This window comes from Lissotriton helveticus, chromosome 10, assembly GCF_964261635.1.
Source record: "Lissotriton helveticus chromosome 10, aLisHel1.1, whole genome shotgun sequence".
Taxonomy (NCBI): domain Eukaryota; kingdom Metazoa; phylum Chordata; class Amphibia; order Caudata; family Salamandridae; genus Lissotriton; species Lissotriton helveticus.
This window is the reverse complement of record NC_136071.1, coordinates 93,727,659-93,755,146: the sequence shown is the minus strand read 5'-3', so window position 1 is coordinate 93,755,146 and position 27,488 is coordinate 93,727,659. Positions and strand designations below refer to the sequence as shown.

At 44.4% G+C, this 27,488-nt stretch overlaps 1 protein-coding gene across 5 annotated transcripts in view; it reads left to right on the top strand.

Moving 5' to 3' along the window:
- TRAF7 (TNF receptor associated factor 7) overlaps positions 1–27,488 on the top strand; it is a 196,337-nt gene that overhangs the window by 109,220 nt on the left and 59,629 nt on the right. For 4 of the 5 annotated variants that reach the window (XM_078664845.1, XM_078664843.1, XM_078664844.1 and 1 more), the window contains 2 exons: positions 23,656–23,772; positions 23,867–23,959. In XM_078664845.1, coding sequence (XP_078520971.1) covers positions 23,656–23,772; positions 23,867–23,959 — 210 coding nt within the window. Of the gene's footprint in view, positions 1–10,684; positions 10,956–23,655; positions 23,773–23,866; positions 23,960–27,488 lie in introns of those variants that run through there. The other variant, XM_078664847.1, reaches the window with a different exon arrangement.

Genomic DNA, 27,488 nt, shown 5'->3' with positions numbered 1-27,488 from the left:
TAGATGTTGACCAGCAGGAGGTTAGCTTTGTTTGGCCATGTTAATAAGACCCCAAGGATATCATCAGAATTGAATGGGAGCTGTGTAGCCACACAGCCCAGGTGAGCAGCAACCCACGTCGTGAGGCCCCCTGAAGGGCGGCCTTTGCCTTCCCACCTTGCTGAAATGTAAAATGATGAGTAACCTTGATGTCCATAGTCCTCTCTGGCCCAGGTTTCCTGGAACATACATATGTCACCAGTCTCTATGTACTTTGCCCAGGCCGGGTCTTCCAGTTTGTTAGCTAATCCCGCGATGTTCCAGGAGATTATCTTCAAATGTTCAGAGGTGGCAGATGCCATACCATAAGGGTTGGAAGAGATGAGTCCAGGCTCCACTTCAATAACGGGGCCTGTAGCGAGGGCAGCAAAAGCTGCATGTGGCACCGGGAGTCTCGGCGCACCATTGCCCACAAGGAAAGGAACCATAGTTGTCCCCTCAACAACAACTACCCCATCAGTGGCTAGGTGAGAAGATTCGGTTCTGCCGTGGTCTGAAGCAGCTGGATCATTCAGTGGGCCAGAATTTGGACCGGGGGACACAGTGGGGAGTTCCAGGAGGCCACGGGGGCCCGAGACCCCTGGCACTGTCTTACAGACAGTAAGTCAGTCGACCCCATCCAAACCGTTCAGACAGTTAAAGCGATTAAAATCGCACAAAGGTGTGTCCGGCGGTTGGAAGTACGGGCGTTGTACAAAGCCTTTGTGTTTACGTCTGTATTCCACCCTTGTCCAGTCATCGTGTATTGGAACCTGGTGCCTGGGAATCGGTGGAAAGAAAAAAGATACTGGGAGGGTCTGTATGGTGGAATCGAGGGAACGATTCATTCCTCCACAGATGTGTCGGACCGTACCCGGATCCTTAAAGGTTACCATGATACAGTCCCCCACTATGGTTTTCCTGGTCTTCCCTAGCCATGGGACCCTTCTCACCATGATGATTTCGTTATTAAAGTGGGATGGCAAGGGTCGGTTCCAGTTAAGCCATTTGATTACCTTTTTCTTAAGGGACTGATAGTCCTCATTTTCCCCAGATCTTAAGTGGGGGGCACCAGCTAAGACCACCATTAATCTATTAGCTTCGGGCGGGAGGTCTGGCCTCCGTGGACTTGGAATTGGGCCAACGGGCGTTGGTGGAGGGGCATTAACCTGATCTTGATGTGTTCCAGAGGACTCTGTTTGAGAGCTATGGGGGGCTAGATCCAGTGGGTGGATAGGTCTATTGCTTTGGTTATTATGTCGTGCCTGGAATTGGATGGTCATAAGGGGTTGCAGAGGGGGGGCAGGTGGCGGGTGTCTGGGGGGGGGTTTATTGGCATTAGTTGCAACTTCTGCTTTGGATGGATCCCCAACAGAGGAATGGGTTCCCGCTAGCTGTGTCTGCTTACTTACTAGAGTGTTCAGAGTGGTAAGAGAAGTTTCTAGTAAGGTGAGCCTAATCTCGACTTTTTTTAGGCTGTCGGTAATAGGCTGCAAAAGGGAGCGGAGTAGGAATTCAATGCTCCCCTTGGCAGAGAGTGGAAGGTTTAGGTTCGACGAGATAACCTCTGGTTCTTTAGTAGTGGCAGTTGTACTGGGGTTTGGGGGCTTAGGAGGAGGAATGGTAGGCACTATCTCCGTAGGTTTCCCCGGTAGAACGGTATTAGTGCGTTTCTTGCCAAAGTCAAGATGTGATATTTTAGATTTCCCCCACCCCCCCATTGTTTTCCGAGCACGTTTACTAGGTGGGGGCCTATGTAACTCCACCACTACATTTAATTTGGACTTGCTCTTATTAGCCAATTGCATAGGTGGGGTTTGGGTTAACAGGTTGACAATAGTATGGGAGAACTCTTGAGGGGCTGACTCTGTGTTTTTTCCAACCGCTAGCCCTGGGGTAGAAGGAATTTCCCTTAGTAAGACGGGAAAGTCCTCAAGTGTCGAATTAATTAAACTGCTAGGTGGCGTGCATTCCTCTTGAGTGATGGGGTAAGGGATGATATCGGTCGAGGGCCTGGTTTTCATAGATTCTATGGAGCGCCTGCGCTCCACCCTACGTTTCTCAAGCGAGCTTTCCTTGTCCACCTCTCCTTTAGTGGCTTTAAAATAGTTATCCAAAGTCCCAGAGCAGGAAGCGCCATCCCTTGAGGGAGTTTCCCGTAGTGGGGGCGAAGGCATTGCCTAAAATGTGCAGTAAGGGGGATCAAGAGAGTGGGCCCAGCCCAGCCTCCTTCGGCCACTGACGGCCAAAGACGGTCCCGCCCTTGTCCCGGGCTTCTCCCGGGACGCTCCCGCGCGCTCCCGCGCAGCGGTCTCCTTGGTCCAACTTATATCCCCGATAGCAATTGGATGATTGTTGGGGGCGGGGCGATGAGGGAGAGCGGCCCAGGTGTTACGGGCGCGAGGTAGGCTGAGACTCTTGGGAGACTGAGTCCAGCCCCTCCTGCTCGCAGCCCTCGCAGCCCTTAGCCCCAGATGGCAAAAAGTACAACAGCTTCCAAGATTAACAGCGCCCCTGAACGATGCGGGACCCGCGCAGCGGGTTCCGCGAGGCGTTGGGTCAGAGGCTGATCCAAGGGAGTCCGCAAATCCTTCAGGTCACAGGACGAGTAGTATCCCACGGAGAGGAGGAAATCCGGTGGCTTTCAGCGGTCAGTTGGGGGCGGGGCGATGAGGGAGAGCGGCCCAGGTGTTACGGGCGCGAGGTAGGCTGAGACTCTTGGGAGACTGAGTCCAGCCCCTCCTGCTCGCAGCCCTCGCAGCCCTTAGCCCCAGATGGCAAAAAGTACAACAGCTTCCAAGATTAACAGCGCCCCTGAACGATGCGGGACCCGCGCAGCGGGTTCCGCGAGGCGTTGGGTCAGAGGCTGATCCAAGGGAGTCCGCAAATCCTTCAGGTCACAGGACGAGTAGTATCCCACGGAGAGGAGGAAATCCGGTGGCTTTCAGCGGTCAGTTGGGGGCGGGGCGATGAGGGAGAGCGGCCCAGGTGTTACGGGCGCGAGGTAGGCTGAGACTCTTGGGAGACTGAGTCCAGCCCCTCCTGCTCGCAGCCCTCGCAGCCCTTAGCCCCAGATGGCAAAAAGTACAACAGCTTCCAAGATTAACAGCGCCCCTGAACGATGCGGGACCCGCGCAGCGGGTTCCGCGAGGCGTTGGGTCAGAGGCTGATCCAAGGGAGTCCGCAAATCCTTCAGGTCACAGGACGAGTAGTATCCCACGGAGAGGAGGAAATCCGGTGGCTTTCAGCGGTCAGTTGGGGGCGGGGCGATGAGGGAGAGCGGCCCAGGTGTTACGGGCGCGAGGTAGGCTGAGACTCTTGGGAGACTGAGTCCAGCCCCTCCTGCTCGCAGCCCTCGCAGCCCTTAGCCCCAGATGGCAAAAAGTACAACAGCTTCCAAGATTAACAGCGCCCCTGAACGATGCGGGACCCGCGCAGCGGGTTCCGCGAGGCGTTGGGTCAGAGGCTGATCCAAGGGAGTCCGCAAATCCTTCAGGTCACAGGACGAGTAGTATCCCACGGAGAGGAGGAAATCCGGTGGCTTTCAGCGGTCAGTTGGGGGCGGGGCGATGAGGGAGAGCGGCCCAGGTGTTACGGGCGCGAGGTAGGCTGAGACTCTTGGGAGACTGAGTCCAGCCCCTCCTGCTCGCAGCCCTCGCAGCCCTTAGCCCCAGATGGCAAAAAGTACAACAGCTTCCAAGATTAACAGCGCCCCTGAACGATGCGGGACCCGCGCAGCGGGTTCCGCGAGGCGTTGGGTCAGAGGCTGATCCAAGGGAGTCCGCAAATCCTTCAGGTCACAGGACGAGTAGTATCCCACGGAGAGGAGGAAATCCGGTGGCTTTCAGCGGTCAGTTGGGGGCGGGGCGATGAGGGAGAGCGGCCCAGGTGTTACGGGCGCGAGGTAGGCTGAGACTCTTGGGAGACTGAGTCCAGCCCCTCCTGCTCGCAGCCCTCGCAGCCCTTAGCCCCAGATGGCAAAAAGTACAACAGCTTCCAAGATTAACAGCGCCCCTGAACGATGCGGGACCCGCGCAGCGGGTTCCGCGAGGCGTTGGGTCAGAGGCTGATCCAAGGGAGTCCGCAAATCCTTCAGGTCACAGGACGAGTAGTATTATTGTATCTTATTGTCGATTTAACCGCCTATGTCTCAGAGAACTCGAAACCCTTTGCTGAGGTACCAACTGTTAAGATTTTCTACTGCACATCTTTAGTACAACAGGAATTCCTCTGATCTCTGTTCTTGCCTTTAAAAGCCTATTCTTTTTTAGATCTTTTACGCTTCTTGTTTCATTTTACTGTAATCTACAGAAGGTAGACATATTCGGAGACTGTACCTTTTTGGAAATATTTTGGTTGATTTCTAGTCGCATTAACTGGGATTCCGTTTCAATCCAGATCTGTATTCAAGCCATGTTCTATGTACGAGGTGAGGAAAATGTTTGCAGAAGACCCCCACACAAAATGATTTACTGTCTCCATAAGTCTAGACATATTCCCAAAAATGATACTATATGTGTGACGTTTAGTCGGCTGTACAATCGATAGGCAAACATTGCCTTCTTATTGAATTCGTCAGTGCTAGGGTGCCTTCTTGGTAGTAGCACGCTTTATAAATTTACAATTAACATTACTCTGAAGCCCGTGTTCTACGTTTTTCATTATGATGGTGCCCACTCTGCAACCAGTCTCTTGCGACATCATCACCCTACTCCACCTCCAGAAAATTAAGCAAGTCTTTAATCTGTTATTATTTCCACGGTCCCTGCATAATGAAATACATAATTCCATGTGCCTGATTTCCCCAACATCTTACCAACCACACAAATTTCTTAGCTGGTACCACAACACGTGTATATATGTGCTTTTTTAAACTGTGAGCATGGGAGAGAGAGGCTACAGTCCTTGTCTTCTCCTCTTTGGAAGTTGTATTAACCAAACTTTATTTGTGATGTACTCAGGATCTGTAGTTATAAAGAGCCCACTGTAGTAATCCATAGAGCTGCCACCCTGCTCAGGAGGGGTGACAATTAAGAGAGACAGCCCTGTTCAGACCTTCACATTGTACTAAAAGCTTGGGGTTACAGTGTTTCTGAAATAGGAGGGGGTTAATGATACTAAGTTCCTAAGAGAGGGATCTGCAGTTGTTCAGCTTCTTTAAGGATGGATGTAGGCCAGGTATAGCCTTCTGATAGTTAGTGCACACAAGGGTCTGTTAGGTGCGTATCGAAGGGACAATCTGAATGTATTAGTTACAGATTATGCAGCAAAACAATAAAACATCTTTGTGTACTACAAAGAGTAATTAACCCTGGCATCATCTTGGCATTGCATTTCACTGAAGACCAGAATGTTCACGCCATGTCTATGTTCGCAAGGAGGTGTCCTAATAATCGGTTAATCAGTCTTGTAGCAGCATTGTAAAATTGATGAAAGAAAGGTGGCTACTAGAGACAGAATCCATGTGTGTATTTAGCATGAGAATGTCAAGTCTCTGTGAGATGGATGTAGAGTCTTCTTAAACTTCCTCACAATAGAATAACCTGTGCTGGTGATAAATTAATTGAAGTCGAAAGATAGAATTTTGTATTGGTAGAGAATGCCTTAACTATCCTCAACCCAGTTTCATCGGCTCTTATACATTGACTTTATGCTTGTTTTTGACCATGTACAGCGCTCCATTGCCTTTTGGCTAGATTCTGGGGATTCTATACTATATACATACATAATTACATAGGGAAGCTGTGGTTCTTCATCACCGTTTCTTAATTCAGACGGTGTTCTAGTTCCATATGCTAGTGCCTCCTGGAACGACTAGCCATCAGTGACGGATGGCTTGTACCGAGGGCAGTGCGGCAGGGGGACACAAAAAATAATTAAAATAGACTTACCTTTTATCTTACATCCCAAACGTCTTCCTCCCTCGGAAGCTCCTGATGCAGGAGACTGTGCTATCCATTCCTGGCGCTGCTCTCACAGCATAAAAGCAGCATCAGGATTTGATAGAGCAGCCTCTCAGCGCTCCTAAGAGCACTGGAGGCCTGGGGTTTCCGTAAACCAGCTTTCTAAGACACGTAGGTTAGAGAACTTTAAAATGCGCATGTCTGGCTGGCCGCCCAAGAAGGCCGGCCAAAGAGACATGCGCACTTTAAAGCGCTCAGCTCTCTGCTCCTGCCACTCAGCAGCGCTGACCCCGCCTCGTCCTGATACTTATTCCAGGGTGGGTTGCTGAAAAATACAACTGCATTAAATTAACTTTATTACCGTTTTATTTTCAGCCCTGGGGCTTGTGGGGTGATGCTCCTCCGTTCAAATGGAGAAGCTGCCCCTTCTAGCCATTTAGGCACTGAAACCTAGTGTGATGTGTTTCTTGTTACTCTGTTAAATTAAACTCGTTCCCAACCCCGATATAATGGCCCAGAGCAAATTGGCACTGTTGTTGTTGGTGTATTTAATTGTGCAAATGTTTCAAGGGCAGAGGCTAAAGACTGTTGCCTTGCACACCTGGCCAAGTTGCTGCATACTGACTGGCCAGGTCCCTTGCCTCCCTTAACTGCAGCAACATCAAGTAAAAATCAATGGGAAAAAGGTTGATTTATTGAAGGATCTTTGTGTGTCCTTTAAGTACTCGTTTCAGGCCTAGTCTTCAGTTTTGGCAAATCCTCATCTCGGTATAACTATTTTAAATACAATAAAAGCTGTTCTCCTTTTATTCTGCATGCTTTTCGTTGGAAGGCTCGATAAATTCAGCTCTCGCTGCTGACATCTGAATGTCGTCACTCATTCCTTCAACTTTCAAGGTCAGTAAACTGGGTACCGTAAACTTGAGTAATGATATCAGCTGTGATTTACAGCTTTTCTAAACTGCAAAACTACGATAGGCAGTGCGGTATTTAAAAAAATGTGTTTGTTCTCCATAACCGATCCGCTCTGTACTTTCTAAAGGAAACCAAAGGCCCAAAAACAAATAATCTGGGTTATTTGTTTACATTTGCTCACTATTCTTTAATTGAATCTGTAAAAGTCTGCATTGGCTGGCACATTCTGCACAACATAATTAGATGTTCAGGGTACGAACTAGATTTTTTAAAAGTTTGTTGGAAGCGTTTTAAACAGAAAATGCACAAATTCTGCTTTTCTTTTTAGGTCTCGCCTAGACAGCGCATCCGCTGTCTCTTCAAGACCTTTTGTTTTCTAACGTGGGCTTAGAGGCCGCCAATTTCTTATCATTGGTTTGCTTCATTGTCACTCTAATTTGCTTGCTTCTTACTGTTCAGCTGTCATAGGCTTACTTCCTCTGTGTGTTTGCCCCTCCCCCAGAGTATGGATGCATTACTTGTGTCCTTCCACTGCTCACTTTTTTAAGCACCTCTTTTTTCTTTGTGCAAAAGCACTCTACCAGAGTGTGTATTTTCTAGTCGGCTCCCTCGTTTACTACTCCCGCCCCCGTGTTGCTCCCTCATGTCCATGTTACTTGCCCCTACCCACCTTCCCTCTGTTGTCTGTGTTGCTGCTTGCCCCACCTGCCATCCTTTCCTTGGTGTTGCCTATGTTGTCCAGGTCTCCTCGCTATGTGTTGCTTCTCATCCCAGCCAGCACTTAAAACAAAAAATGCTATGACGTGGTCGCCTCATATTGGTATTTTTGTATGTTTTTATACTTTCATCTGCGCTGCTGTACAACAGGGTTAAAGAACATACGGAGCCCAAAAAGCCAAAAACTCTCTTGTAGGTGAGACCTATTGGCTTTGGCAATGCTTGCTTGCAAAGAAGCTACTTATTGAACCAGCCACAATTTCAATGCAGCAGTCGACACTCTAAATTTTTGAGTGTGTGTGTTAGAAATGGGGGTCTCTAGTTGGCAGTGGTAGGTACCTTTTGCCCAAATAGGGACCCTTGCTTCTAGTCAGGGTAAGGGGAATACACTCCTAAAATAACCCTTGCTTACCCCCCTGGTAGCTTGGCATGAGCAGACAGGCTTATCTCAGAGGCAGTGTGTAAAGCATTTGTGAACACATACAGTAATACAGTGAAAACACTACAAATGGACACCACACTAGTTTAGAAAAATAAGTAATCTTTATCTAAACCAAAACAAGACCAAACAACAAAAATCCACAATACAGTAATAAAAATATGACTTTCAGATGATAGAAATAGTTCAGTTCAAGCAATTTGTAGATGCAACACTTTTCTCACAAAGAACCTGAGATTCGTCACGCAAACAAACACAACGGGCCTCAGGGAAGGTGTTGTGTCGGTTCCTTACCCTCAGGGAAGGTGATGCATCAGTTCCTTGCTTCGGGGGAGGGGATGCATCGGTTCCTTAATGCAGGGCAGGAGAGGTGATGCGTTGGTTCCTTACCGAAGAGGAGGTGATGCGTCGGTTTCTTATTGCGTGGTGAGGTGATGCGTCGGTTTCTTAATGCGTCCCCCAACGAAACTACAAACTTAGCGCATTGATGTGATGTGACGCTCCGGGACGATGCGTGAACTCGTGCAGCCGCACAGCAGGCCTTGTGGAGAACTAGGTGCGATGATCTTGGACTTCAGAGATCGGTGCACGCGATGCGGCGTGCAGCGATTTCTCGAGCCGCGGAAGGCGCAGTGACAGTTTCTTTGGCGATGCATCGGAAACAGGTGCGGATGCGTCTCGCTTCTTCGAAGTTGCGTTACTTTACCTGCTCCCAGCAGCAAACAGTCTCTAGAGGTCCAGAACAGCAGCAGGCACCTCTTTGCAGGTTAGAATTCCCAGCAAGGAAATTCAGGGAAGCTGGTGGGGAAGTCTTTGTGTCCCTCAGACTTTGGAACAGGAGACAAGCTCAGTTTTAAGCCCTTGGAGATCTTCCTCAAGCAGGGGACACAGCAAACAGCAAAGTCCTTTCTCCTTTCCTTGGTAGCAAGTAGCCACTGCAGGCCAACCCCAGACAGCAAGCAGCACAGGGGTAGTATTCCTCCTTAGCTTCTCCCGCTCTTCTCCTTGGCAAAGGTTCCTCTTAATTCCCAGAAGTGATCTAAAAGTCTGGGCCCCTTTTTTTATACACATAATCCTTTGTTCTCTGAAGGCAGAGAGTCTCTGTGCCCAGCCAAAACTAGTTCTGTCCTCACTGGTGCTTCTTCCAGGCAGGAGGTGGAGACTGCATTGTTGAAGGCAGACTAGGCCCATGCTAGTTGAAAGGAAATCTCCTCCCCCTACTCTAAATACAGCCCAGGTCTATTCAGCCCAGCCCTGACTCATCAGACTTCTGGAGCCACTGCCCCTCTCCAGACCCTGTCATCTAAAAACCAGACGTGCAATACACAAACCTAGCAGAGGCACACTGGATGGTTAGGCAAGAAAATACCTACTTCTAAAATGGGTATTTTCAAACACAGAATGTAAAAATTACCCTCACTAAAAGATGCATTTTAAATTCCGAGTTCAGACATACTAAACTTCATTTGCCTACTTCGTTCCCTGGGCCAGTTATGTTTATAAGATGTTATAAACAAACTCCCCATTCTATCCTATGGGAACAGGTAGCCTTGCAATATTGAAAAACTAAATTGGCAGTAATTCACTGTCAGGACATGCCACACACATTAGGGCATCTCCTAACTTTCACATACACTGCATCCTGCCCACAGGGGTACCTTGGGCCTACCTTAGGGGTGTCTAACATGTAAGAAAAGGAAAGGGTAGGGCCTGGCAAGTGGGTTGACTTACCAAGTCGACATGGCAGTACCAGACCGCACACAGACTCCGCAGTGGCAGGCCAGAGTTACATTTACTGGCTGCTTCTGTGGGTGGCACAATTAGTGCTGTAAGCCCACTAGCAGCATTTGATTTTCAGGCCCTGGGCACACACGGTGCACTGTACTTGGAAAGGAATAGTAAATCAAATAACCAATCATGGAAACACCAATCCATAGCAGTAATTTACAAAGGGAGCACTTGCACTTTGGCACGGAACAGCAGTGACAAAGTGCCCAAAGCATCTAGACCAGCAAAATGAAGTCCAACAAACAGCAAAAACAGAGGAGGCACAGGCAAAAAAATGCAGGGGAGACCCACGCAAATGGTGCCAGGTCTAACAGTGCTGGAGCTGCAAGCTCTAACAGAGGTTTTTCCATGTATGAGATGGTGCATTATTTGGCATTGGGGCCAGGTTCTAACCTAAAATAGCTAAAAAAAAATGTGTGAGGCGCATTTCGTGCCACTGTTTCTAGAGCAGCCTTTCAAAGAGTCCTAGATCTGGTTAGGGGATCAAAAGATTGGATTGGAACCAGGGGACCTCAGCTAAAGTTCTCCCGTTCTCCAATTTAAATAACTCCTAGAAAAATGTCCTTCTATTTAGAATCACTTGCATGCCAGTATTGGGATCACATTATGTTTAAACATCCAAAGCACTCGTCCGAAACCCTTTACAAATATTTTAACGTATACATTTACATTTTTCTGCTACTCTGACGTTTTGAAAGTTAGTCGCCAGTGAGCAGAACAGCCATCCCGGCTTGGAAACACTGAATTCCACATTTTCTCACACATTTTCCCATATTTGCTCACTTCTGTGTCCTATTTCACGCCTTCTTTTCTTCTCCCCCACCCCCGTTCCTCTTTGCCTCCCCTCCCGCCCCCCACAAAAAGTGAAACAGGAAGCGGCGCCGCGGAGCTCTCGTGGAATTGAATAGGAGGAAGTGAGCCCGTTGAGGCAGAGAGGAATCTGGCAGAAGTCAGCTGGAGAGGGGACAGGCCGGAGCCCTCAGCCGAGGCTGCGAGGGGTGGACCGGCCGTGCGTCGGGGCTGGGGTCCGCCCATGGACTGTGCGCCCAGAGGCCATGGATGCGCTTTACCCGGGGACAGCGCGGCGGGGGCGCGCCTGCTCGTCCAGTGATGCTTTGGGGTGCCGGTGATGTCCCTTGCTGGCCGTCGGAGCGGGTCCCTGCAGGAGATCAGAGGTTTGGAAGCACAGTATTTACTTCCGGCTTTGGCTGGTCTGTTACCTTCCTGTGAGACGGGGTGTTCCTGCGCCCCGCTTTGTGGGGAAACAACTGAGTGGAAATAGATGGTGTGTTTGTGTGGACTGCACAGTATGGAGGACATTGATGCTTGGAGCTGCCAGTGCTTGGTGCCTGCCAGGTACCCTGTCTGTGCTCACGGACACGTCTTGGTCTCCAAGGAGCGGGTTCAAGAAAAACAGATCGGCGACCTTGCCCCACGGTAATGTCGCGTCAGTTTCTTTAAGCGTTGACACTTCGAGGCGCTGCATCTTCGGACCTCTCGGCCCCTGCCCTGCTGCTGGAAGGCCAGACGTCAGCTATTGATCATTTCACACGCAGGCTGCGCTTCAGATCCTGTGTACACTCACAGGATCCGTGTGCCTTCTGTCCAGTGCTTTCCACGTGCTTCGAGGCGCTGCATCTTTGGGCCTCTAGGCCCCCTGCTGCTGCAAGGCCAGTCGCCAGCTATCGATCCTTTCACACGCCGGCTCCGCTTCAGATCCTGTGTACACTCACAGGATCCGTGTGCATTCGGTCCAGAGCTTTCCACGTGCTTCGAGGCGCTGCGTCTACCGGTGAGCTGTCATAGGCGTGTCCGAGCATCCGACTGGTTCTTAGTGTCTGGTTTGTTTCCAGGTACTCGGCTGGGGCCCGGGGGGCCGGATTCCTGTCTCCGGGACAGGCTGGGACGCGGTAATAGGCAGGCGGGATTCTTCCGTCCATGCTGCCCTGCAGACCCAGGGCCATTCTCTGCCCTTAGAGCCGCGTGTGGCACCGAGGCAGACATTCCAGGGGCCTTGCCTGGGTGGGGGCTTACGGTACCACAAGACCAGTGGGGTTTGGACTCACTCATACCGTCAGACTTTCTCCCTTTTACACATTTAAGGAATAGTTAAGCGTATAGCATTAAACCCTTTACGGTGATTTGATAAAATGTGTGCCAAGGCCTTTTCGGTTACGATGGACGGGTGTTGTTTCTAGCACTCCAAATGAAATTTGACTCGTTGCACCTGTGCCTTCTTCCAGTAAAGTGCAATTTAATTAATTTCAATCATTATTTTAATTGAATAGTCATATAGCCAAGTGTAACTCGCCAATTACAAATGGGTGAATTAATATGGGATGGTCCTCTATCTATGGTTTCATCCTCCCCATAGTTCAAATGAGTATTTATGTAGTGCCATGATTAACACATTTCACAATATTCCTTCAGCTCCATTTCAGACCTCACAATCATGCCTTGTGCCTTATCGTTTACAGGCTTCGTAATCATTGCAAACCTCGTTATTGTTCATTTAACTACAACGTTTATTTCACAGTAATTAATGAAGATGCATTGTTTTAAGATCTACATTTTATGTTACCACCCCCGTTGTTTGCGAATTGCGCAGGTGTTTCCCGATCTCGGATTATTCATCAGTCCCATTGTTTGCTAATTTAACTGGTGTTTATCAGTCTCTGATTATTCATCAATCCCATTGTTTGTTAATTTCACCAGTGTTTATCGGTTTCTGATTATTCATCAATCCCATTGTTTGCTGATTTCACTAGTGTTTATCGGTCTCGGATTATTCATCAGTCCCATTGTTTGCTAATTTCACTGGTGTTTATCGGTCTCAGATTACTCATCAGTCCCATTGTTTGCTGATTTCACCGGTGTTTATCGCTCTTTCATTATTCATCAGTCCCATTGTTTGCTGATTTCACTAGTGTTTATCGGTCTCGGATTATTCATCAGTCCCATTGTTTGCTAATTTCACTGGTGTTTATCGGTCTCAGATTATTCATCAGTCCCATTGTTTGCTGATTTCACTGGTGTTTATCGCTCTTTCATTATTCATCAGTCCAATTGTTTGCTGATTTCACTGGTGTTTATCGCTCTTTGATTATTCATCAGTCCCATTGTTTGCTAATTTAACTGGTGTTTATCAGTCTCTGATTATTCATCAATCCCATTGTTTGTTAATTTCACCAGTGTTTATCGGTTTCTGATTATTCATCAATCCCATTGTTTGCTGATTTCACTAGTGTTTATCGGTCTCGGATTATTCATCAGTCCCATTGTTTGCTAATTTCACTGGTGTTTATCGGTCTCAGATTACTCATCAGTCCCATTGTTTGCTGATTTCACCGGTGTTTATCGCTCTTTCATTATTCATCAGTCCCATTGTTTGCTGATTTCACTAGTGTTTATCGGTCTCGGATTATTCATCAGTCCCATTGTTTGCTAATTTCACTGGTGTTTATCGGTCTCAGATTATTCATCAGTCCCATTGTTTGCTGATTTCACTGGTGTTTATCGCTCTTTCATTATTCATCAGTCCAATTGTTTGCTGATTTCACTGGTGTTTATCGCTCTTTGATTATTCATCAGTCCCATTGTTTGCTAATTTCACTGGTGTTTATCGGTCTCGGATTATTAATCAGTTCCATTGTTTGCTGATTTCACCAGTATTTATCGCTCTTTGATTATTCATCAATCCCATTGTTTGCTAATTTCACTGGTGTTTCTCGCTCTTTGATTATTCATCAGTCCCATTGTTTGCTAATTTCACTGGTGTTTCTCGCTCTTTGATTATTCATCAGTCCCATTGTTTGCTAATTTCACTGGTGTTTATTGCTCTTTGATTATTCATCAATCCCATTGTTTGCTAATTTCACTGGTGTTTCTCGCTCTTTGATTATTCATCAGTCCCATTGTTTGCTAATTTCACTGGTGTTTATCAGTCTCTGATTATTCATCAATCCCATTGTTTGTTAATTTCACCAGTGTTTATCGGTTTCTGATTATTCATCAATCCCATTGTTTGCTGATTTCACCGGTGTTTATCGCTCTTTGATTATTCATCAGTCCCATTGTTTGCTGATTTCACTAGTGTTTATCGGTCTCGGATTATTCATCAGTCCCATTGTTTGCTAATTTCACTGGTGTTTATCGGTCTCGGATTATTAATCAGTTCCATTGTTTGCTGATTTCACCAGTATTTATCGCTCTTTGATTATTCATCAATCCCATTGTTTGCTAATTTCACTGGTGTTTCTCGCTCTTTGATTATTCATCAGTCCCATTGTTTGCTAATTTCACTGGTGTTTCTCGCTCTTTGATTATTCATCAGTCCCATTGTTTGCTAATTTCACTGGTGTTTATTGCTCTTTGATTATTCATCAATCCCATTGTTTGCTAATTTCACCAGTGTTTATCGGTTTCTGATTATTCATCAATCCCATTGTTTGCTGATTTCACCGGTGTTTATCGCTCTTTGATTATTCATCAGTCCCATTGTTTGCTGATTTCACTAGTGTTTATCGGTCTCAGATTATTCATCAGTCCCATTGTTTGCTGATTTCACCGGTGTTTATCGCTCTTTCATTATTCATCAGTCCCATTGTTTGCTGTTTTCACCAGTGTTTATCGCTCTTTGATTATTCATCAATCCCATTGTTTGCTAATTTCACTGGTGTTTCTCGCTCTTTGATTATTCATCAGTCCCATTGTTTGCTGATTTCACCGGTGTTTATCGCTCTTTCATTATTCATCAGTCCCATTGTTTGCTGATTTCACTGGTGTTTATCGCTCTTTGATTATTCATCAGTCCCATTGTTTGCTAATTTCACTGGTGTTTATCGGTCTCGGATTATTCATCAGTCCCATTGTTTGCTAATTTCACTGGTGTTTATCGCTCTTTGATTATTCATCAATCCCATTGTTTGCTAATTTCACTGGTGTTTCTCGCTCTTTGATTATTCATCAGTCCCATTGTTTGCTAATTTCACTGGTGTTTATCGGTCTCGGATTATTCATCAGTCCCATTGTTTGCTGATTTCACCGGTGTTTAGCGAGCTCAGATTATTCATCAGTCCCATTGTTTGCTAATTTCACTGGTGTTTATCGGTCTCCGATTATTCATCAGTCCGATTGTTTGTTAATTTCACCGGTGTTTATCGCTCTTTGATTATTCATCAGTCCCATTGTTTGCTAATTTCACCGGTGTTTATCGCTCTTTGATTATTCATCAGTCCCATTGTTTGCTAATTTCACTGGTGTTTATCGGTCTCGGATTATTCATCAGTCCCATTGTTTGTTAATTATGTCGGTGATCCCAGTCTCGGTTTATTCATCAGTCCCATTGTTTGCTAATTTCACTGGTGTTTACTGATCTCCGATTATTCAGCAGTTCCATTGTTTGCTAATTTCACAGTTTTTTGCCGATTTCGGATTATTTAGCAGTCCCATTGTTTATAATTTCACCAATGTTTATCGATCTCAGATTATTTATCAGTCCCATTGTTTGCTAATTTCACCAGTGTTTATCGAGCTCGGATTATTCATCAGTCCCAGTGTTCAATTATATCTGTGTTTACTGATCTCACATTATTCATCAGTATTATTGCTTGCTAATCTCATAGTGGTTTATAGATCTCGGATTATTCATCAATCCCTCTGTTTGCTAATTTCACAGGTGTTGATCGATCTCAGAATATTCATCAGTCCCATTGTTTGCTAATTTCACAGTGGGTTATAGGTATCGGATTATTCATCAATCCCTTTGTTTGCTAATTTCACCGGTGTTTAGCGAGCTCGGATTATTCATCAGTCCCATTGTTTGCTAATTTCACTGGTGTTTATCGCTCTTTGATTATTCATCAGTCCCATTGTTTGCTAATTTCACTGGTGTTTATCGGTCTCGGATTATTCATCAGTCCCATTGTTTGCTGATTTCACTGGTGTTTATCGCTCTTTGATTATTCATCATTTCCATTGTTTGCTAATTTCACTGGTGTTTATCGGTCTCGGATTATTCATCAGTCCCATTGTTTGCTAATTTCACTGGTGTTTATCGCTCTTTGATTATTCATCAATCCCATTGTTTGCTAATTTCACTGGTGTTTCTCGCTCTTTGATTATTCATCAGTCCCATTGTTTGCTAATTTCACTGGTGTTTATCGGTCTCGGATTATTCATCAGTCCCATTGTTTGCTGATTTCACCGGTGTTTATCGCTCTTTGATTATTCATCAGTCCCATTGTTTGCTAATTTCACTAGTGTTTATCGGTCTCTGATTATTCATCAGTCCCATTGTTTGCTAATTTTACCGGTGTTTAGCGAGCTCAGATTATTCATCAGTCCCATTGTTTGCTAATTTCACCGGTGTTTATCGCTCTTTGATTATTCATCAGTCCCATTGTTTGCTAATTTCACAGGTGTTTATCGCTCTTTGATTATTCATCAGTCCCATTGTTTGCTAATTTCACTGGTGTTTATCGGTCTCGGATTATTCATCAGTCCCATTGTTTGTTAATTATGTCGGTGATCCCAGTCTCGGTTTATTCATCAGTCCCATTGTTTGCTAATTTCACTGGTGTTTACTGATCTCCGATTATTCAGCAGTTCCATTGTTTGCTAATTTCACAGTTTTTTGCCGATTTCGGATTATTTAGCAGTCCCATTGTTTATAATTTCACCAATGTTTATCGATCTCAGATTATTTATCAGTCCCATTGTTTGCTAATTTCACCAGTGTTTATCGAGCTCGGATTATTCATCAGTCCCAGTGTTCAATTATATCTGTGTTTACTGATCTCAAATTATTCATCAGTATTATTGCTTGCTAATCTCATAGTGGTTTATAGATCTCGGATTATTCATCAATACCTCTGTTTGCTAATTTCACAGGTGTTGATCGATCTCAGAATATTCATCATTCCCATTGTTTGCTAATTTCACAGTGGGTTATAGGTATCGGATTATTCATCAATCCCTTTGTTTGCTAATTTCACCGGTGTTTAGCGAGCTCGGATTATTCATCAGTCCCATTGTTTGCTAATTTTACTGGTGTTTATCGGTCTCTGATTATTCATCAGTCCCATTGCTTGCTAATTTCACAGTGGTTTATAGATCTCGGATTATTCATCAATCCATTTGTTTGCTAATTTCACCAGTGTTTAGCGAGCTCGGATTATTCATCAGTCCCATTGTTTGCTAATTTCACCAGTGTTTATCGATCTCAGTTTATTCATCAGCCCCATTGCTTGCTAATTTCACGGGTATTTATTGATCTAGAATTATTCATCAGCCCCATTGTTGGCTAATTTCACCGGTGTTTATCGAGCTCGGATTATTCATCAGCCCCATCGTTTGCTAATTTCACCGGTGTTTATGCATTATTTGCTAATGTCACCAGTATTTGCAGGCTTTATTATTATTCATTCTGCTCCATTGCTTTCAGATTAAATCATCATTCATTCGTGCCCATTTCTTTGCTGATCAGCTACATGGTATTAGCCACCGACTCTCGTTTTTCAGATCTCGTTATTAGCCATTCATCCTCGTCAATCACATCTCTCTTTCCTTAAACCCCGTTGTTGGGAGATCATATCTGCACCAGTGTTTGCAACTCTCTCAGTAATTCATCTGCCGCATTGTGTAGAAGTCTTCGTTGAAACCCTTGTTTGAGGATCTCATTAATCATCCAGCTCCTTTGTTTGCCTAACTCATTATCCTACATTTGGCCCCATTACTTTCAGATCTCATTATTTTTCACTGCTTCCCATTTCTTGTTCGTATCATTATTATTCTTGAAATGCAGTTGTTAACGTATTTCACGATCATTCATTCTGGTCCACCGTTTTGTCATCTCCGGCTGTAAACGCATGCCCTGAATGACAAACTCCTTTTCTATTCAGCCCCATCTTTTGTGGATTTCCAAATCATTACTTCATCACGTATAGTTTGTCTGCATATTTCATCCTTATCCGTTGAATCTGGTCCTTTGCAATGGTATTATGCGTTCAGCCTTCTTGCTTGTGTATTTTGGCACCTTTATATAAGCCCGACCACCAGCAGAGTTCAGTAGAATTCATTCAGGCCCGTTGTTTGCAGACTCGTAGTTGCAATTTTGGCTGTATTGTTTGCATCTTGCAGTCCTTCATGGAGCCCCATGGTTTGTAGATCTCAGGATCACCTTTGAGGTCTGTTGTTTGCTAACCTCACATTTATCAAGTGCCATTGTTTGCACATCTCATGAATATTCACCCCACCTATTGTTTGCTCCTATCGTTATTAGTTAGGCCGCTTTTGTTACATGCAGCTATACGTGTCTGTATAAATATTAGTATTTATGTGGTGCACATTTAGCAGGGGAAGGAATGGGCCACTTAGCACAGAACTAAAAAGAGGGTGGCAGAACTCTTCATTGGGACTGATTTTCTGGATTTCATTATCATATATTGAACCCCATTGTAACCAAGCCCCCCTGTCGTTAACCAAGCCCCTACGGTTTCCAAGCGGATTATTTCGGCTCCCTTATTGAGGAGCCCATTAGTATTCTGTCAATCCTCCTGTTTTTGGGTCAGGCTTATTATTCATTTCGGAGGCTGCAGAAACATTGACTGTTTGTTGCGCTCTCACCCTGTCTGTTACATGAGTAATTAGTTCATCCCCTTATAAATGGAACAGATGACAAATGAATTGATAAGTGCTTTTGCTACCAGCTCTGGGTTATGGTGGTTGTTATAGTTGCGGCTTCTTTGTAAGGTGGTAACCAAAGGACATATGCTGCTAAATTCGAAACGGTTGGCCAACTTTTTCCCTCCACACACAATAAATTTGAAAAGCAACTTCCATTCTGCTTTTGTTTGTGGATATATTTTTGAAATGTAGCGGTGTCTCCTTTGTGCTTGGAGACTTTGAAAATAGTTTTCATCTGTTGACATTATCACATGGGTACTTTTTATGGAAATAACACAGTTTCAGGCACTGTTTCAACCCTGAGCACCCTACTTCCCAGCATCCATCCTCTCCCAAATCCTGTGCTTGTTTTATCTGCAGTTCAACCTAGACCATGAGCAAGGGAGTAAGCAAGCAATTGGATGTTTATGTATATACTATTTATATAGCAAGAACCTAGTTAGAAGACCGCAGAGATCTGTAGATACTAAAAGACAAGCATAGAGTCAACGAGTGATCAGAGAGGTAGCTGGACTGTGGATGGTTAAAGCTTTGTGATGTAGTGTTCTTTAAAGAGGCGCGTCTTCAGCTCTTTCCTAAATTGGAGCAGTATTGGGACGCTGGTCCTGATGGATACAGGGATGTTGTTCTTTAGAGATTTTATATATTTTAGCACAAATCCCTCCACGCTGATGTTCACTGGAAAATCAAGAAGACAGTCAAACACTTGGCACAAATGTTAATTATTATTATTGATGAGGGAGAGGTGGGCATTTTCTTTGAAGTGCCCTTTTCTAACTTGCTTATTTTATGGCACAGCAGCATGATTGATGCTGGTTGTTACAGGGTATAGTATGCAGGACTTTGACTCTCACTGGCGCTGCTATGCCAATAACTGCCTGAGGTCATTGTGTCTTCTTCTGCCTGGCTTGGACTCCATAATTTGTTTACTCTACCGACCTCTTTGTTTCTATCCCTGCATACGCCCAGATGTGTTGGTAATTCTGCACAAAGCTTTGGACCTTGACTAGGTAGCTCTGTGCTAGACCTATGTTTTATGATAACTGTGCCCGAGACACTTGTATAGGTGCCTTCCTACTAAGGATTTTGTGTCAGCAGCTCTGCTTGTTATCACTGTGTTGACAGCTCTTATGTATTTGTAACTCTGCATACGATCACTTTGTCAGTAGCTCTGCCTGAGATTCTCTGTTGATGATCATTTTGTTGGTGGCTATGCATCTGTTGGAATATTTTCATGAGGCACTTTTGTTGGTAACTCTGCTTTTATCCATTGCTTTTATAACTGTATCTGGATTTTGTTTTGATGACTGTACCTAGGATACTTTTTTGGTAAATTAATGTTGGTAACTACCAACAGTCCATCTGTTGGTTTCTTTACTTGGCAGCCTTTTTTTATATTAATAATAATAATAGTAGACTTGATCTCAAACCGAAACATCCATGGTTCAACAAGGCTTGTAGAGAAGCCAAATCAGCACTTCTACTTAAAGTCAAGAACAAGGATGTCCCAGAAACTAGACTAGCTAGGTCTCGCTTTAAATCCTCCATCTTGGCTGAGGCGAAAGTAGCCTGAGAAAATGAAAAATGGGAAACGATTAGGAACGTATTAGATAGCAGAGATTTGCGTTCCTTCTGGAACCTTGTGAAGACAGGCCATACAGAAGGTAACTTGGCCATTGCTCCTAATCTACCAGAAGAAACCTGGAGATCACATTTTAAAATTCTATATTCTAGGTCTGTGAACACAACTGAATCTCAGGGCTTAATGGATGTTTTTCATATCCCCCTGAACATGGCACCACCTCCCTGCTCACTGCTGGAAGTAAATCTGGCACTGGGCAAGTTGCTCCCTAATAAAGCACCTGGCCTGGACAGGATCCCTGGTGACCTGTTCAGATCTGAACGGGGTGTATGGGCTCCTTACCTTCAGTCTTTATTTAATTCGATATTCCAAGGCATGGAGCTCCTCCAAACCTGGCTTGGTGCCGAGATCATTCCAATTTTCAAAAAAGGTTCCCCTTTAGACCTGGCAAATTACCGGCCATTAGCCTCATTGATGTCACCCAAAATATCTTTGCTCGCGTCCTTCTCGGGCGTTTGTAATCATTGATGGATGAGTCAGATATGTATAAACAACCAGAGAGAAAGGGCTTACAGTAAATACTCTCCCGCCCCTGGGGTTAAACAATCGTAAACAACTAGAGAGTATTTTTAACAATAAATAGCAAGAAGCTCCATAAGAGGAGTGGTCTGACAAAACAGCCCTCTACACCCGTCAGTGCTTCATACAAACAATTTAGCTGTGTCACAGAAAAGTAGTGAAGTTATCGAAATGAAAAAAAGAACCCTCAGGCACCCACCCAAGGTAGGTAGCCGTTTGTCTTCATTGGGTTCTTGTGGTTAGTGCATGTGAGAATACATCAAACCAAAAAAAAAAAAGTGCAAATTAAAATGAATATAGATCACACCCTCAACCAACACTTTTAATAGAGGGGTGACTCGAACTCAGTTAAAACCAATGTGTATAGACGGACATAAAGAGTTAAGTAAATTTGAACCCCTTGTCCTAGAAAACGGTCGACATGTTTCAGCTATCTGGTCTTGTTCGACCCAGCATTCTTCAGGACCAGAAATATAAACAACTCACCCAACCGGGCAGTACACGCCCTAAAGTGTCTACTCACGGTGGATGGATATTCACATAAACGTATTTCTACCAACTTAAGAATCTATATGTTGCTAGACGTCTTGTGCGTTACCTCTATTCTACGAGGTATGTGGAATTTAGTTAGATTCCCACTTTCATCTTACGTATAACAAAGGTCAAACCTTCTCTTTGGGATTTCATTGTTCCCAAAATAATAACCCCATGAGTCCATGGTGGAGGAAATCTTCACGTCCGCATTAGTTTGCTGGCGGCTCCCCGCGTCGTCACCTAAAGACAGCTCATCCACGGCTCGAGTCAGATATCCTTACCCCCCTACAAGCAGGATTCAGGTCCAGAACATCGACTTTAGACCAAATCTTCAGATTACAATTCATCTATTGGAAGACTGTAACCTTGGGAGGGGGTAGCCTCTATCTGACCTTCGTGGATCTTAAGTCTGCATTTGACTTGGTCCATCGAGAGCAGCTATGGGGTTTGCTGTTTGACATGGGGGTGCCGGTTTATCTTTGTCAAATCCTAAAACGATTACACGAAGGTACCTATGCTAGGGTCAGATTTGGAAAAAAGGGTGAACTGACAGCGCCTTTCCCGGTGGAGCAAGGGGTTCGGCAGGGATGCGTGCTGGCCCCAACTCTTTTTTTCTCTTTTCCTGAATGGTTTAATAGATACACTCTTGACCGTAAAGGACATAGACTCTCCAAGGTTGGCAAACAGGAAAATACCAGCTTTAATGTTTGCTGACGACACGCTGCTCCTCTCTAAATCATCTATGGGGATGCAGTGTGTCTTGGATGAGTTTAGTTCATTTCGCAGGAAAAAGAATTTGGAGATTAACATTAAATCAAAAATATGGTCTTTCACGCAAAAACAACTAACTGCCCACACTCCCAAATGGATGGAAGACCGTTAGAGAGTGTCTCCACCTTCAATTATCTAGGCATCTCACTGAATGACAAAATGGACTGGAGATCCCAGATAACGAAGGCCAATTTGAAGTTAACCCAGTCCTTGGGAGGCATTCTCAAAGTGTATAAAAAGTGGTCCCAAAAAGTGATAGGCCCTCCGGCTGAAATTTATAAAACACAAGCAAGGGGAGCATCTCTCTATGGTGCTGAACTCTGGGGATATTGTGCATCCCATTCACTACAGGTAACTGAGAATACCTTTGTTAGACAGTTGCTTGGGCTGCAAAAGAGCACGCCCCTAACTCCGCTTAGGATGGACCTTGGTATCGGACCGATATCTGACGTTATTGCCTCTCGTCCTCTCCTTTTCTGGCCCCGTATATGGAGCACGCCAGAGTTAATCAATTATAGGGAGGAATTGAGGGATGTAATGTGTAAACTGGGGGCTAAAAACTTACCATGGTTATCCTATGTCAGGAGTTTGTGCTTTTCCCATAGGTTATGGTAATTTATGGTTGAACCCAGAGGACTCTCGTCCCAGTACTCCTAAAAAAGCCTTAGTCACAGCTATGAAGAAATTCATACTTGCCCACTTAGTTAAGAGCACGATCTCACGCTCTCGATGTCAATCAGCAGTACAAATTGGAAAATACCTTGGATAGCGTTCAACCCTTTTTGGCAAAAAAATTATTTATCCAATTTAGATTTGGAACCCTTCCACTAGGTGCATTTACTAATAAATGGAAGGGTTCAGTCCAATCTCTTTGCCCTGGTCATGCTGTAGCGGAGGAGACAGAACCACATATAATACCTTTCTGTCCTGCTTACCATAGGTCAAGATCGAAGTGGGTCTACCAGCTGTGTAGAAATCTAGGACTAAGAAATTACCCAGAGGTTTTTAGGCTACTCATATACAAAACTTCACCACTTTTTGTAGTCACAACTTCAAAATTCCTCTTTGCAATGTGGTGTACCCGTAGAGGAATCTAAAGGGAAAAGAGCAGGGTAATAGATGATGTTCTTGTTTGTACTATCTCTCTACTATCTACCTTTGCTGTTATGTAACACTGTAGTGAATGAGATGATAAATATGCCTTTTTACTCCTTAGCAATGTAAGCTTTTAGCCTTATCTCCTCAATTTATTAATTCTTTTATCATGTAGTTTAATAGAATATGTATTGAAGTATTTGTGATGTTTTTATCCTTTTTATATATTGTATATTAGATTGTGCTCTGGGTTCCTCATGCATGTGCTTCAGAAATGTGCAGGATTGGGCAGTTACTATGTGCTATGGCTGCCATTGTTGTAATCTATTTCTATACATTATCATTTCTGGTTCTTGATGTTACATTTTAACCCGTTCTTTCGTATTTCCCTTAATCTTATGATCTACTTGATGTATGTATATTGTATTCTGCTTTTATGGCTTTAAAGACAAAATAAAGTATTTTGACTGACTGGCTTTCTTTACTCTGTATATGACTCATGCATTGGTAGCTCTTTCTGCAGTTTGGTAGCTCTAAATGGTGTTGGTTGTTCAGCCTGATGCAGTTGTTTTAGCAGCTGTGACAGACACCTATTCTTCTAAGTGACTATTCTTCCCTCTCCTTTGTAGCCTCCAATCAGCACTCCCCGGCGGTCAGACTCTGCCATCTCAGTTCGCTCTTTGCACTCGGAATCTAACATGTCTTTGCGCTCCACATTCTCTCTGCACGAGGAAGAGGAGGAGCTGGTAAGTGCCTAAGTGCTCTATGTTTGATACCTTTGAAGATATTGAGCTATTCAGGTGCTGTCCTCCCAATGCAGTCTCCTTGTTTCTTTTCCAGGAGCCCTTGGTGTTTTCTGAACAGCCTTCAGTAAAGCTCTGCTGCCAGCTATGCTGTAACGTCTTCAAGGACCCAGTCATCACCACATGTGGCGTAAGGATCTTTTTTTATCTGTGTCTTGGATGTATGTTGTAATGTGACTGATTCCCAATCGCGTATGTATTGTCACCACAACTAACGGCTATAGCATGGAGGATTTTGAGTTTTATGTATTGTGTTGTGATGGATTAGAGTTTACTAACCTCTAGCACTCGTAGAGTAATCCTGCTTGACTTCCTAATTCCAGAAGCAAATCTGCCTTTTCTGTAGGGTAGCTCCTGATTTTCTGCCTTTTTCTGGACACTAATTTTGCAGTTTAAAAAATAACTTTGTGCCCTTTACCCTTGCTGAACAGGAATAACATGCCTGTGCTCCCCATTTAAATATGGTTACCTTTACTTACCCCTAATCGACATATTTACTGTGCCTATTATTCCCTAGTATATGGTTTAGGTAAAACACTTGGCATTTGGAAGTTAAATGCCACCCTTGGAATGCAGCACCTAGGGTTATATCCACAGGGTTACCCTTAAAACATGGCTTCACGCCTGTCACGTGTAGCCTGACTGTGGCAGCCTAAAAACCTGGTAATAGACCCGCCAAAATGATTCTTTTTTGGCAGGTGGGAAACCCTGCATTTAAATATTAGTGCCATCCCTCAGTACACCTTGTTGCCTATAAGGTAGTGTTGTCGGATATTGAAAGTGGAACATGTGTTAAATTAAAGTGGGCATGGTGCTCCGTTGATGACCTATTTTGACTGGCAAGGCAGTAGCCGGATCCTAGAAAATGACAAAGTATAAATTGTAAACCTGTAACGTTTGACAGAAACTGCTAAAATAGTTATTCAGAGGTTATTTTTCAAATCTATTACAAGTTTTCATGTTAGAATAGATTTTTAATAGTCATTTGAAAAAAGTAATTTTTACAAAATTCCTTTTTCACTGCCTGAAGCTCCTGAAGCCTTATTTGCATTAGCCTGCCAGCAGCTTCCCAGCAAGTGCTTGACCTTAATGAGGTGTGAAAACTGCTCTCACAGCTTAACACTAGCTTATACCTGGTGACATGATAGACTGGATGTGTGGCATTTGAGCCCCCTCAGCCCAGGAAGGGCAGTTTGGTGTGGATGAAGGAACTTCATTACATTGTAAAAGACAGAGGTGAGGCCTGCCCATTCATACTTTAGTGCAAGTAGGTACCAGAAGATGGGAAAGCCTTTGACCTCAAGGCCCACACTAGCCAGGCTAGCTCTCAACCCAGTGGCAGAGAAGTTACCCCCAAAACGGGTTTGGAGTGGACACAGAGAGGGGACTTTTCATTTCCCCGGCGTCACTTCTGAGTGGGCAAGTGAAATTTGCACAAAGTAGAAAGGTTTTGCTCATCTTGGATTTTAGGAGTAACAATCCCTGTGGATTATGCAGAAAATGTATGCAGGGTTGCATCTTGGGAATGTTTACCCCATTGGTTAGGAAGGAGCCAGGAGTTTCCCCCACCCTCTAGGTAATGCCAGTCATAAACATGGCATACCAAGGCACCCTCCTCGTTACACTGTCTGTACCTTCGGAAGATCAAAAGAGGATTGGACCTGCTATCTGACCTGAGATGAGCCTTGAAAGACAGGGCCTACTCCTTGTACCCAAGGCAAATAAATGGACCTCAAGGGACAGTTGGTTGACCTATGTGGATTGGGGGACACAATAAGGTGCAAGAAGCCCTTTTCCTGAAGTGAGCAGTTGGTCAGTACCAACTGCACCTGGACTGGACGTTGTAGGTGGCCTCCGCTGGACTAAATCCTAGCCCCCAATTGCTGTCCCTGAGGTCCGGGGAGCAAATGACCCATTGGAGCTGCTCCCAATTATTCAGGGTTTCTGGAACATTTTTAGACTTCCAAGACCTCCTTAGCTGTCAGGGGCACCTCGTGTGTTCTGCCTTTATCCCTGTTTTGGTATTTCATAAATTCTTTATACGTTGCCCAAAGTTAAGCCAGTCTGTTCCGTGTGCACAGCTACCAGGGGTTTCAGCTCAGGTTAGTTTAGTGACTTTGGGTTTCATCCTGACAAGTTAGTGTTAATATTCCTTGAGGTGGGTGATCACCCATCCCAAATAATAATCCACTATCTTGTACAGATGATTCAATAGCCTAATGACAGTAATGTTGTTTACCACTTAGTGTGCAATGTATTGGTTCTGCTGTGAAAGGACTCACAGAGGCAAATCAATATTCACTGAACACAGTCTGGAATTGCTTGTAATCTCGTTTAGGGAGATCCTGGGTGGATTGCCTCTTGATGCATAGTTAATCCTAATTTGTATAGGGCTGATCTGATAATGGCATAGAGAATTGCAAAAATAATGGACTGGAACCCTGACCCAATTGGTTACCCATCACAGAAATTATTTCCAGAATCCAATTCATCACTTTTTGTGCTAAGTGAGTGCTTTAGAAGAAGGGTTGTACCCATACTTTTGTCCTGACATTGTCTTGCCATGGGATTCAAGGTTCACCTCTAGGTGTTCAAAAACCATTGCGGGGTTGCATGTGTTCCTGTTCTGAGTGGACCTGGCCTAGCACCTAAGCCTGATTTGCATATGTTTATCCCTGTATGTAATGGCACAGAACAAATGACAGGAATGCAACCAGAGTGATACCCTGTGACTGGAATTAATTAAAATTTTCTATCTAACCTTGCACATACTGGAAACCTCTAATTTGCAATAAATTAAAAGGGCCACAACAACATCTAATTTTGATCTAGAGCAAAAGAAAAAAACTGGAAGCAGCAAAGGACAACAAGAAATTGAACACAACCCTTCTGGAAGTTTGGGTATATATAACATTGCACCATTCCCTAGGCATACTTGATGACTGTGAGGAACATACAGGAATACTGGGTGTGAGACATAGTCACCACAAGCAAATATCACGGCATAATGAAAATGGATCCACTGTGAGCCATGTGACTGATGATGAAAGTCAAGTGAAACCAATATGGATAATAATCCGAACTCACCTACGTGCAACCTAGAAGTATCCACTGTTGACCCATCAGCTGCTGAGTGAAGGTCATCACAAGTTTCTGTTGCTTTAGTTCAACTCTGTTATTTAACAGCGATTTAATAGTTTACATTCACTAAAGCAAATGCATAAGTGGACAAGGAAGTAAGCTACCCCTCACATCCTTGCTGAATATGTCCATCTGACCACTTCACGGGTTTGAGGTCAGAAACGCATGGTGCTTGAATAGAGACAATGACCAGCCACACTTAATTCACAGAGGATACTAGCAAAAATCTATGTATTCAATTTAACTATTGGAGCATCGTTCATCATTGTGCTGCTTTCATGTTCTTTGGAGTAGTTTCTTTAATTTTATAGAAGGCTAAGTGACCAGTATTCTCAGAAGTGAATGGCCACTTGATTCCTCCTGTACATTAAGCAGCTTACCTGTTTTTTCTTTGTTTTTATTTTTTACTTTAAATTCAGACAAAGCTGTTGGAATCCACCGTGAGGTCAGACTGCCTTTTTAATCTAATGTTGCAACAACAATATTCGTATTAATAAGCCAGAAAATTGGTATAGACT